Consider the following 13,732-nt stretch of genomic DNA (forward strand, 5'->3'; position numbering starts at 1 on the left):
TGATCAAAGATCACCACTTTAATTCCGGTTGGTGTTCCTAACCGGGACTAAAAATCAAATGATCTTTAATCCCGGTTGGGAACACCAACCGAAACTAAAATTCCAAGCGTAGTATATAATCCCTATCCCTTATCCTCTCCTCCACAGATCGGACTTCCTCCTCCCCTTCCTACAGTTCAGATCAGATCGATCCTTCCTCATCCCCGAACCATCCCCTCTACCTCCTCCCCTTCCTCATCCCCTCCCCTCTCCTCCACCTCCTCTCCCCTTCCTCAAACCAGGACTACTGGGGGATTACGAACCGGGAGTAAAAAGCACTTCTTCACCGGTGGTCGTTTGGAGATGAAAGTGAGTTTGTTTGTTTCGTTTTCCGCACGCACGCTTCCCGAACTACTAAACGGTGTGTTTTTTTTAAAAAAAATATGAAATTTGTTTTAGAAAATCATATTAATCTATTTCTGAAGTTTAAAATAGTTAATACTTAATTAATCATATCACCTCGTTTTGCGTATTTTCTCTATTTCTTTAAAACAGAACTTTGTGGTCGTATCCTTGTTGCCAACATCTAGCTATGTGTAACATTTTCATTGTAAAGAAAATGTTAAAATGGTTTAAGTAAATTAGTCTCAGAAATATTTTTTATGATACTAAAATTTTGCTAGGTTATGTAAGAAGGAGAATATAAGAAATAAAGGCTTCTTTGGAACAAAGGAAAAAATGGAGGAATCATGAAGGATTGAAATAAATGACCTTCAAAAAAATCCTTTGGAATTCCTATAGAATAGCTCATTTCATATAAATTTTAGAGGAAAGTTAGCCAGAGACAAGATTTCATGTTTTCTCTTATTGTATCTCAAAATTCATATGTTTTTTCTATAGTGCTACTGAATAACACTTTTTTTACAAATTCATGAGGATTCACTTCCTGTAGGGTTTAATAAGCCATAATATCTGACCTATTGATGCGTTAATGACAGGACATTGACATTACTTCATGTGTTTCAAAGGAGGCCTAGATCGGTCGTGTCAATGTCGTGTTTGTGTGAAAGCGTCAAATTAATTACGTAGTATTCACTTATCTGTGAGACTGTGACCCGAGTGAGTATATTGTTACAAACACCCATTTGTCTTCCTCCTTCCTGTATGATATATAAAGCAAACAGTTAATTTGATGACTCGTATTCCCCAGCAATTTTTTTAGAATAATGTGGACCTTTAATTTTTCACTATGGTCGGAAAACATAAATAATGAACATAGTATCACTAAAGCGTTGACACCATGACATGATCCTATAAATGCATTAGACACTAGTCCAATCTGCAAGACACCAAGTCATATGTCCTATCGGCAAGATACTATTAAATAACACTTTAGTCAACTTAGGCTATCTACTTATGAAAAAATAAAAGAAGGAAAAGATATATAGTGATGTGCAAAGTGCACATTTAATTTTTTTTTTCTCTACAATATGCAGATGAATATATGTGTTAGGACTTGTCTTGTGCACCCATATTGCCTTTCGGCCATGCTCGGTGAGTGGTGACATAAATACTTGGCCAGTTCGCCACCTATCTAGTGGGTTGGGTTTGATAATACTACCATGCAAAGCGAAAGATAACCAAAGAAATCTAAGAAGATCAGGGTGCTTTATCTGACAATTCTAGTACACAAGTTTCATCGTATTCCTGTTTGATTAGCACACTATTACGAAAGCACTACCAGTCTACCATTGTATACAGGTGACTAATTTTGGTTTGTACAGGTGGGTGGTTGGGTGACTCGCTCGCCTCTGATAAATTACCTGCCTCATAGACAGTAGTCTTTACTTGCAAATATATTTGTAAAAAAAAATATGAAAACTACATCGAATCGCAGTTCTACATAGGTCATGATCAAATTTCCCAAGTCCCTCTTCATAATCCCTTTGCAAAAGTGGTAGCAACAGCCGAGACGATGTCCTTACTACGGTCATCATCATGATGTTATTGTCGAGTCTTAGACCTTGTTGCGGTCATCGTCGCTGTAACTGAAATGAAGCCATATTGAGGATCACCACCGCTATATCTAGTGGTCCCGAGGCCGACGCCGCTAAATTTGGCAGCCCCAAGACTCGTTGCCATCGATCCACTGCTACTTAGATATGTCGATGTCGAATCCACTCTTCTTGGCCCTGCCACCATCGATATGCGCTCCCGAGCCCTACAGTCATCGTCGATCTGCCACTCCCGGATGGTAGAAAGGAGGACGATAAGCATGAAGGCTAGGAGGGAATTGCGGGAAGGGAGGGAGGACTTACCCGCTTATTCGGCCCATCATATTTTAATGTAGTCAAACAATTTTCATAGCCATCCATTATAAGGAACCATTTGTGAAAATATATGTTCCCTTAGGGGTTTGTGTGAGAATAGTGACTTCTATAGATGATTTCTAAAGAGATCCCTATAAAATAACTCTATTATAATAGATGATCCTTTTAAAACAATTTTCACAGATGGTCCTAAATATTTACCCATGATTTTTTATGAGCATGATTTCTTATCGATTGTTTGTACATATAATCGAAAATGTTTTTCAATGGTGACACAAGCTAAATTTAATTGTAAAAATAACCGAATTTTCACAATCAGCTGGTGCAACTCTGTGACATAAGGCCATTCACAATGCGCGGACGTGTCGTTCGGCCCGAGCGTGAGAAACGGAATATTTGCCGCCACATCATCTACCAGCGTTGTCCCGTGAAGAACGCGGAGCCAAAACTGGTCACCCGTTCTTCAGCCTGACCAAGGGCGCGCGGCGCGGGAGAGGGGCGCAGCTCCGCGTTGTGGAGGTCAGGGCCTCGCCGCTCGTGGCTTCGACAAGCGGCCACGCTCCTTTTCCCCTCCCGCTCTCTCCTTTCTCTCGTGCAAGAGCAGCGGAAAGGAGAACAAGAGCGGCAACACAAGATGGCGTCGGAAGCGAGAACAAGCACCGGGGGAGAAGAAGAGGCTACCAGGGCCTGCCTGCCGCCGCCCGCTCGCCGCTGAGGCCACTCAACCACGCCGTCGGTGAGCCGCTAGATCCGGTGCCGATTTCTTAGCCATTGACAAGGCGCTCGATCCGCGCCGCCGACTCAGAGGGTGCCGACCAGGGGAGAAGATGATGAGCGCCGGCCGTGGGAAGAGACAGGGTCGCCGGCCGCTTGCCCCTCGCCGACCACACCACCCAAAGCTTGTCGTGTCAGTCGGAGCTCGCCAGCCACCTGTCCCTCGCCGACCATGCCCGGACCGGCGTCGACGTCAGCGGAGAGAGGAGGGGAGGGGGAGAGGGGCGCCGGCTATGGGAGGAGACAGGGTCACCAGCCGCTTGCCTCTCGCCGAGCACGCCGCCCGGAGCCCGCTCTGTCGGTCGGAGCTCGCCGACCACGTAGCTTGGAGCTCGCCGGCTGCTTGCCCCTTGCCAACCACGCTCTGACCAGCGTCGACGTCGGCGGAGAGAGGAGGGGAGGGGGAGAGGGGCACCGGCGGCGGGGTAGCCGAAGGAGGATGCCAAACTGCCATAGTAGGGAGAGAGGGGTGAGGAGGGGTTTATTTTTTTTCTAGATTTTAGGGTGTTCAGTGTAAATTTTAGACATCCACACAAATTATGAAAAATATTAGAACTGAAACAAAAATATAAAAACTAAAGCCATTTGCACTGTGAAGAATTAAGATTTTAGACCCATGACCTTAGTCTACGTGATACTCTGATGCTCCTCGAATGAGGAGAACGGACTGTAAATGGTCTAATGGATCGGCGCAAGCATATGCATGACAAAATTGACATGCATGGTGGTCGCGCTTGTGATCGTCTGTCTCTCCATGCCGTGCCCGAAGCGTCTCGTCGCAACTGATCTGATCGGCGTGGCGATTGGGCAGCCTCTGATTCGTCTTTTGGCGACGCCTTGTCAAGTAGGAGTAATCTATTTTCTCTCTGCAGACTCTGCTTCTCTGCCCTGCACTCCTGCCTGCCTCCTGGCCTGTCCGTGGATTGACTGCTGCCGCTACTGAAATCCATGGTACTCTCAACCACGGTAGTATTCCAATTGTTTTTTTTTTGTTTTAAGGCCTATTTAGATCCCTCCTTAAAAAGTTTACACCATGTCACATCGAACGTTCGAACACCTACATGAAGTATTAAATATAAGCTAAAAAGATAACTAATTACACAGATTACAACTAATTTGCGAGACAAATCTTTTAAGTCTAATTGCTCCATGATTTCACAATGTGGTGCTACATTAAATATTTACTAATGACAGATTAATTAGGCTTAATAAATTCATCTCGCAATTTATTAATGGATTATGTAATTAGTTTTTTTATTAATACCCGAACACCCCATGCGACACCTATATAATATCCGACGTGACACGCTAAACCACCCCAGGATCTAAACACCCCAAGTCTTCTCGGATAAAAACTGTGGGCAGGAGTCTCATCAGGGGACTTTTGTTTTCTTTTCTTTTTTTGAAAAAGGGAATTCTGGTCAGCAGGTGCAAATGAGGGAGATGAATGTGCAAATGGTGCTTTTGCAGGTATCCTTGGACGGCAAACTTTACTGCTATGTGTGATTTTTAGTCTGGTAAGGGTCTTATACTAGTATATGCGTACAAAATTAGTGAATAATTTCCTTAACGCTCCTATGTGGCCATTCCCTTTGTTATTGAAAAAAAAAATCAACTTTTATATATGAACCTAGACATATATATGTCCACTAACTTCTAAAACTCAACATACAAGTGTATCACATTATCACCACTAGCAATTATTATCTAGAGTTTTAAATATGATGCAAACATGACATATCATTCACGATTTTGCTATATTTTTATAACTCAATATGCAAATAATGTCAAATCATTATCTTCACATTATTTTTTACATTCTTTAAATATATATATCTATTATTTCTATAATGTATAACATGCATTTATCCACATATCTCATAGCAAAGTGTGGGTATCAACTAGTTAAATATAGAAAAGAAAACACTAAAGGATAAAAGATATGTTGGACCACGTACGCTTATAGTCTTAAGAAAAATGCGATCTAATATTCGCACCGTTCTTCTTGAACGTCATATTAGTTTCGGGCATATGAAGCGGTCGTCAATCAAATCATATTATTTTGACAAATTTACCACTTTCAAACTAATATTGTTAACTTCAATTAATAGCCCCACACGCCCACTAGTTCTATTACAAGTCTCGAGTCTCGACAACTTATAAGAGGGCCTATATATCTAGGGAAAAATATTCCTCAAATGACATCTATTTGTGAACAAAAGTATGTTTTTGAACCACTCATAGAAAGAGCGGGCCGAGGAATAAATACCTTAACAATAATTGTTTTATGATAGAGCAGGGCTGGAACACATTTAGATGTCCCCAACAGTTGCATGCTAGTCGCAATCCGGGGCTCACCAAATTAAGAGCTTGCCATACGATTTGTTTAAGTTCAAGAATTTCTAGCACTCTAGGTTTTCTCTCTCTCTCTCTCTCTCTCATCTTATAAGCTACGGACACTAAGGCAAGCATCATCAAATTTTGGTTATGATATAGATCCTTTCTTCCCACATAAGGGTTATATTCCACATTTCTACATCTGCACAGAAAGTATAAATTCATGCTAGCTAGTGTGATCCTTTTACCCTCGAGAGAGCACTTCTTGTGTGGTGAGCAATGGCAAATTAATATTTGTGGCAAGAGCCTTTTGATCAAAAGGTTTATCTCAATATAGAAGACATGAGAAACTGAGTCACACGCACCATCTTTCCTTTGCACGAGGAGCCAGAAATAAATAAAAAGGTGCGTATGCATTAGTAATATTTAAAAATCGCAAAACACCAAGGGTGCCTTTTTTTCGCCCAAGTGCTTGTAGATATCAAATGGTTGCGACTTTATCAAAAGGAAGAAAGGTAGCTAGCTAGGTAGCTGTGCTAGCCATCTCGGAGAAAAATTAAAGGAGGGCCAATGCGAGTTTTTTCTCCTAGCGATGTTGGAACAGTTGGGAAATGGCCGAAATGGGGCACCACCATTGGTTGTCACGTATGTAACCACTAGGGGAACAGCGATATATACAGGTCCCAAAGCCACACACACCCCCACTCTCAACACAACAAACAGTACTGCCACATCATGCCAAACAGCAACATGCATGCACTTGTCAATTCTTAATTAATCACCATCAATTGATTTAATTATAATTTACACCCAAACTAATTAGTATTTGTACATAGAAGTATAATTAATTAAGAAAAATAAGGGAAGAATATATATGTTTTTTTCTCCCTCTTTTTTTTTTCCTGAATACTCTCATTAATTAGCTGCTCAGCTTGGTTATACAGACAAAACTAAACCTCACCCCCAAATCAAGATGGAGAGAAAGATGAAATGGAGACCGGCCGATCAGTGTCAAACATAGCCTACGTACGTACGATCAAAACCTCTCCAGAATTAATCGATGGATGGATCGACCACGCTGGTTGATTAGCAGCTAGCTAGACGTGGCCACCTCCACCGCCGTCGCCGTCGTGCTCCTCCCCAGCCTCCTCGTCGTCCCCCACACTGATCAGCGGGGCCCTCTCCGACGACGCCGAGCCCCTCCTCTGCCCCGCATTTCCCTCCGCCGTACCGGCACCACCGTTGCTGCACTGCTGCTTGTCCCCAGCCTTCGTGTCGACGCCTAACGCGTCGCCGCAGCCGCAGCAGCCGCCACTCGTGGCCACCATGAGCCCTTCCTCCAGCTTCTCCAGGTCGTCGCTGCCGTCGTTGTGGCCGCTCTCGCTGATGGGCACGTAACCGCGGTTGTCGCTGCTGCCGCCGCCACCGGCATTGATGTTACTGGCGGCGGGAGACGTTGTCGTTTTGGTGTTAGCCTTTGCGTTGGCGGTGTTGGTGTTGCTGTTGTTGCACTCGTGCTGGTGGTTGGTGCCGCTGCCTGTAGTGGACGCCTTGGTCAGCTCCTTGGCACGCGCCACCTCGACGTCCCAGTCGGTGGCGGCCACGGCGCGCGCCATCCACACCGCGCAGGCAGCCTGCGCGGCAAGGAGGCCCAGCCACAGCCCGGCGAAGCCTAGGCGGGCGCCGAATGCCAGCGCCACGCCGACCGGCATGCCGACCAGGTAGAAGGAGGCGAGGTTGATGCGCGCGCCGCTGGCCGGGCGGGCGCTGCCGCGGAGGACGCCGCACCCGGCCGTCTGCGGGCAGTTGCCGAGCTCGCAGAGCCCCGCGATGGGGAGCGCCACGGCCGTGAGGCGGAGGATCTCGCCGTCCGACGTGAACATGCGGCCCCAGTGGCTGCGGACCGACACCATGAAGGTGGCGGCCGCCGCGCCGACGACGAGGCCGATGGAGAGGGCGGCGCCGGCCGCGCGGCGCGCCCCCGCGGGCCTGCCCGCGCCGAGCTGGTGGCTGACGCGCGTGGACGCGCCCTGGCCGAGGGAGGACGGGAACACGTAGACGAGCGACGTGGCCTGGATGAGGATGCCCATGGACGCCACGGTGGCGCGCGGATTGGCGAGGAGGCCCGACAGCACGATCATGAGCTCGTACCACCACCACTCGAGGCACACCGCGGTGGCGGTCGGCACGGCGAGGCGGAGCAGCGCCGGCCACCCGCGGAGGCAGTCGGAGGTGGGCCCCACCCACGAGTCCCTGTGAGCCCCGGAGATGGCGAGGAAGCAGAGGAGCGCGAGGAGCAGGTTAAGGTCGGTGAGCGCGACGGCGAGCGCGACGCCGGCGACGCCCATGCGGAGGCGCACGACGAGGAGGTAGTTGATGGGCCCGTGCAGCAGCACGGAGAAGAGCGAGCAGGCGGTGATGGGCAGCGTCAGGTTCTGCGACCGGAGGTAGACGCGGAGCGGGTGCAGCACGGCGAGCACCGCCAGGTCGGCCGACGCGTACGCCGCGAACGTCTGCGCCGCGTCCGCCACGCCCTCGTCCTGGCCGAGCTGCTTCAGTATGTACCCCGTGGACGTCACCCACAGGAGGGAGATGGGCAGCGCGACGGCGAGCAGCAGCAGCACGGTGCGGTGGAGCGCCAGCGCCAGCAGCTTCCCGCGGCGCGCGCCGAACGCCTGGCCGCAGATGGGCTCCATCCCGAGCGCCAGCCCGGAGAGCACCGAGTAGCCGGTGATGTTGGCGAAGCCGAGCGCCAGCGACCCTCCGGCGAGGGCCAGCTCGCCGAGCCGGCCAAGGAACAGCATCGAGATGAGCGCCCGCGAGTACATGACGAGCCCAGTCACCGCCATCGGCACCGACACCCGCCCGATCGCCTGCGCCTCGCCGGCCACCTGGGAGACACACGCACTCACGCATGTTAGAAACCAACAAGCAAAGCAAGCAAAGCAACGTCGTCGTCGTCTCGATCAGCTGTTCGTGTGCATGGACGTATTGATCAGCTCTGCCATTTCCCAACAGCTGGAGCTTTCCTTTTCTTTCTCGTTACTGTTACTGCCAGTGATGCCTAGCTACTAGTAAATAAGCATTAAACAACCAGCCAGCCAGCCAGCTATGTCGCTATGCGTGCTTCTTGCATTAGCTCTTTGATATAATGGCCTACATGTTCTGTTCACGCCATCAAAATTACCAAGCCGCGGGTAAGTATTACTACAGCATATGTACCGCGTGTTTTACCTTGGAGAGCAGCAGCGCATGGCCGTCGTCGGCGTCATCGTCGACGAGGCGGAGGAGGTGGGAGGAGTGCTTGAACGAGGTGAGCGGCGGCGGCGGCGGCGCAGGCGCCGACGGCGAGGAGCTGGTGCCGGAGTTGCACATGGTGACGACGACGACGGCTGTCAACTCTCGGGGAGTACACAAAAAGCGCGCGCTGTTTGGAGGAGAAGAAACAAAGCTTGAAGGAAGCAGCTCGCTCGCTGTCCTCTGGAGATTGGTCGCCGGGCTGTGCGAGAGAGCGCTACAAGTACATTTGACTGGCTATCTCCCGCTGGCTCTAGCGCTCTGGGCTCTGGCTCAGCTGTGTTGGTTGGTGCTCGTGTTTCTCTTTGGCCTTTTGGTCTCCTTCCAGAGAGGTGAGCACTGAGCACAGAGAAAGAGAGAGAGTGTGTGTGTGTGATCAGGTTCAGGTCAGGTCGCAGTGGTGTGTGTAGTGTAGTGGTGTTGGTGATTTGGGTTGCCCTGGAGGGTGTGGCCTCCTCTGCCTATATATATATACACGCGCGCGCGCGCACGAGTGGGTGCGTGGGGGAGGGAGACGAGAGCGTGTCTGCCGGTGGGGGAATTTCCCGGCCATGGCCGGGGGGCGGAACGGAATATATCTCGCCCGATCGATCGATCGATCGCCTCTCGCCAGCCCAAGCGGGGGATATATGCGGCTGTCTGAAAATTCCCCTATCTCTTCGCCCCCCGCGGAATGGCATATTTTTCGCCACTGTCGGAACCAACGGGTCCAGCGGCTAGCTACTATCCCGCTCCAGTGGAGTTAAACCTTACCTCTATCGCCACATTCACCACCACTAGTATGCCTGATTTAACTGCACCACCACCATCCGGCGAACTTGATGCGATTGCCGGATTAGAATGGATGGACGAATGGACGGACGGAAAGATCAATCTGAGGTCGGGACATGGCGAGTAGTGCTACTATTACGATCGAGTATAATTTGTGTGAACTGTTGTTTTCACTTTTACTTTTGATTGCTTGTGGGGGTGACTACTGCTAGGTGTAGGACGGGCTACTACATACGTGCATGGGCTAAGCTGTCGACGTTGGATGGACGTCAGTGAGGGGGGCTAATCTAGGCAAGCATTTACATGATATGCACAGCAGCCAGGGGCACCCAGAAATGATGGCTGTACTGGTGAAGTGTACTGCATTGAGTTCACGCAGAGAATGACAGGAGCGAGGCTAGGATAAGCATCGTTACTCGTTAGTTCGTTCGTTCGTCAGGGCCCTGCGCCTGTGCGAGCTTAATTGATGCATCGATCGGTTGATCCTACATTCAATACCAAAACAGCACGGAGAGAGGAGAGAATTAAGTTCAGCTTCAGCTTCAGCTCAGCTCAAATGCTCGATGACAATGGCGAGCTGATCACGCCCAGTAGTATCAGTGCTAGCTCACTCCTCGCTTCTGCCTATAGCTTTGTCTCTCGCTCCATTGTTCACTGCTACTCGAGCACAGCAGCTGATGGTGGTCCCTGTGAAAGAAATGAGGAGAATAACTTTTCCTCTCCCTCTTTTCAGAGTGGCAGCTAGCATTGATCCTTAGTTCTGAATTCTGATGGCCAGTACAGGATTTTGCGATCTAGCTAGAGCTGATTTATTTGTTCGAATTAAACACCATGCGCATCCTGCGACCCTGTGCCCCTGATCTGTGCAGAAAAATGCATGCATGTACTCTTATTTACTCTTTGCCCTGTCGTCCTTACCTGCAAGCCTGCAGGAATTTGGTTACTAGTACTATTTTTCTTAAGAAGAAATTCTCTGCCATTTTAATCTGAAGATGGCAATGGTACAGTTGAGGTAGCTGATTGATTTTCCCGTCCTTACAAGTACAATCCACCAACCTTTCACCTTGTTGCTCCCCATGTAACTTCGTTGTACCTTTTTCATTCTCTTGCATTCTGGAGCAAAGCTTTTCAGTAGTTGTAGTAGTAGTATCTGTTCCTTCTACAGTTCTGCTGCAAACGCCCAAAGCATCCTCAACAGTTTTGGGGTGGACTTTGCATTTGCTTGCCTGGCCGTAAGATTGCCCGATATATGCAGCTGCATACTGAATTTGTTCCTTGCTCAACTTGACTGAGTCACCTCCATTGCCCTTTTTTATCCAGGTGGCCTTCTTTGCGGCGTTCAGGAGGAATCCTCCAGCTAAAGAGTATCAGGTCTAACGTGTAGGATTTCAGTGCCTCCCACTTAAGCTGCAGCAGCTTATTGTGTAATGCTAGCTAGTATCTCTCTGTGCTGAAATAGCTAGCTGTCGTTCCAAAAATATCTGCGCAATTAATTAAATTTTCTCATAACTAAGACAAAATCTCCATGTCAAAGAAAACCAATACAATTAATATTAAATTATACAGTAGTCAAATTATGCACAACAAAAATGTTTCACATGTCTCAAGTAATACAATCTCAGGGATGAATTGGAATGCTAGCTGGAGTACCAATTACCCTTTTTTTTTCTTTAAACCAGAGTTGTGATTCTATCAAATTGTTCCCTCTCTAGTCACAGTAAGTTTTGGATACCAACATGATCTCCAGGTACAACTTTGGTCATTAAATTTTATTTTTAACTAGCCAAAATTCCAGCACAATCTTGTACTGAGCTAAATTAAAGTTTATCTAAAAGTATCTTTGTATTTGATATACAATTATAGCTCCTGTTTATATAAATACAATGATTTTGTACACATTATATATATATATATATATATATATATATATATATATATATATATATATATAAGAGTAAATTTCACAAAACAACAGATATTTTGATCAAACTAATACAAAATTACATATTTAAGATGATGTATTACAACACTACAGCTTAAACACCAAATTTATCCCGGAACTACATATTTAAGCTAGGATATCGCACAGCTACAAATTTAAGACTTGTTTGACACAACACCGAATCCAAGATATTTGTAGAGCTGGATATTTCTAGCTCCACAAACCCATGGATCGACCTGGATCTGCGATTACGTTAATAGTGTTCTGATGAATTGTTTTGTTCACATTTGAGAAGAAATTTTAAATTTTAAATTAATGTAATTTAACATAGAAACTTCAAATTTAGCATGGATCTGGAATATGGAGCATTGCCAAACAAAGCATTAGTACTAAAAAATATCATGAAAATATAGGTCTAGTGTCAATTTAATCATAAAACTTGGATGCTATAATTCAAACATAACATTATTTGTAGGGATTTAAATCCTAAAATACTTAGTTTTGCGATTCTTACCCTTAAATCTATTTTTTTGATAAATTTGATGTTAAATCTGTAGTATTGTAATACACCACCTTAAATATGTATTTTTGCAATATTTTGATCAGAATATATGTAGTTTTGTGATCTCTATATATAAATGCAATAATTTCATATACATCATACTTATCCATCTGCATGGTTATAATCTAGACCCACTACGATCAACATCATAGATCTTATTTCTCTTTCTCCGATACCGCGATGGTTTCTAGGCCTTCGACGTGGACAAAGTGGCTCCATTTACCCTTCTCTTATAACTTGATAGATGCGTTGCTAGACCTAATAAAATTATGCAAATTCTGACAACTCGCATGGTTGGATTGACAATGCCCACGATGAGACACCTTCCAAGCCTTTGTGCCATCTTAGCTCGAAAGAAAGTGATAATCCAAAATGTCCTATAGATCATGGAATTGGATCCTTCACATCTAGATGACTGATGAGGCAGTGTCTACTCAACACTAAAGATGTACTACAGCCTGTGAGAGAGTACAAATTGTGTAGCTCACAGCTACATAGCATTTGAACAAGATTGTGTGAGCTGATGCCTCAAGGTGAATGTACTTCTACAGCCTTTGAGAGAGAGTATGTACAAATTGTGTGGCTCACAAGTCACAACTACATATACATTTGGTCAAGATTGTGTGGAAGCTGATGCCTCAAGGCGAAATGGTGAATACATCTCCACCTTTGGTACCAATGCACAATTCTTTATATTGAAAACTACCAATTTGAATAAGCCAATCAGGCCCAAATGTGTCCCACCACTCAAGTGCAATTCTTCGCCTTGCGATCCACAATATAGGTCGTGAATTGTAGGGACAATTTCCTGCTCCTCCGATTCACTCTAGGAGCAAGCAATTGCTTCTTCCCCTACTTCAAATACTCACAGCAGGGTGTGGAACGCGGTTGGAGGAATCACGACACACTCCCACGAAATGGACATCACATCTATCAAAGAATTGGCCGTGTACATCCTGTTTGGATGCGGATGCTAGGTTTTATTTCATTTTCTAAAAAAATATATATATCTATCAAAGAATACTGTAGCAACCACAGTAGAGGCATCTTAACAAAAGAACGTACGTTCTGCAATCAACCTCGTCATGTGGGAGATTTGGAAGAGACGAAAGTGCGAGAATCTTGACTCTTGAGGTCAATACAAAGACTAGGCGTGCTACTCCTCCCGGTATAATTAAGCTTCTCGACATACATGTACAAGCATTGGGTACATATAGCAATGCTTGCACATGGATAAAGCTTAGTTTACCTGAGGTAAACAATAATGGTAGCTAGACAAGGTGGCCTACATGTACGTGTACGTACTGGCCGGGATCATGCATACATAAAATGTAGGCGAATCAGAGTAGTCTACAAGGCACTGTGCACGTACGCATATGTCGATGGCATGCACGCATCTCAAGGACACGAGGGGGGAGAGGGTGGGGAAGAGACAAGAAGAATTCAATCAAGTGGACACAAAGTGCATGTGCAATGACTCGCCCGGGGGACCTGAGTACTTTCCCCATTTAACTGCCTGCCCTCTTCCCCCCCTGTACCACGTCATGATTATCATCGATCGACCATGGCCTCCTCTCCCTCCTATACCACTACTCCTACTACTACTGCCAGCCCCAGAGAGATAAGAGGAGATGAATACTGGTGATAAAGAGAGAGAGATGGATGGATGAATGCGATGCAATGCAAGTGGTTGTTTGCATGCGGTGTGTGTGTGTGGGGATGGTAAATGGTTAGCAGGCA

General features: G+C 46.5%; 1 protein-coding gene across 1 annotated transcript; it reads right to left on the reverse strand.

The window, feature by feature from the left end:
- Positions 1-6,188: 6,188 nt before the first annotated feature.
- LOC127765467 (protein DETOXIFICATION 48-like) lies at positions 6,189-9,243 on the reverse strand. Its single transcript, XM_052290379.1, has 2 exons — positions 8,655-9,243; positions 6,189-8,311 (listed from the first exon to the last, which is right to left on the reverse strand). Exons 1-2 carry the CDS (start codon positions 8,793-8,795, stop codon positions 6,518-6,520), a joined length of 1,935 nt encoding a protein of 644 aa, XP_052146339.1. The 5' UTR covers positions 8,796-9,243; the 3' UTR covers positions 6,189-6,517.
- Between the last annotated feature and the right edge of the window lie 4,489 nt (positions 9,244-13,732).

The sequence above is a fragment of the Oryza glaberrima genome, chromosome 3 (genome assembly GCF_000147395.1).
Source record: "Oryza glaberrima chromosome 3, OglaRS2, whole genome shotgun sequence".
NCBI lineage: Eukaryota > Viridiplantae > Streptophyta > Magnoliopsida > Poales > Poaceae > Oryza > Oryza glaberrima.

What these genes read in the sequence shown, in the direction of transcription:
- LOC127765467 (XM_052290379.1), bottom strand. Translation starts at nt 8,795, where the DNA reads ATGTGCAACTCCGGCACCAGCTCCTCGCCGTCGGCGCCTGCGCCGCCG. An exon ending in ATGCGCTGCTGCTCTCCAAG is followed by an intron (nt 8,312 to 8,654) that starts GTAAAACACGCG and finishes TGTGTCTCCCAG; the next exon opens with GTGGCCGGCGAGGCGCAGGC.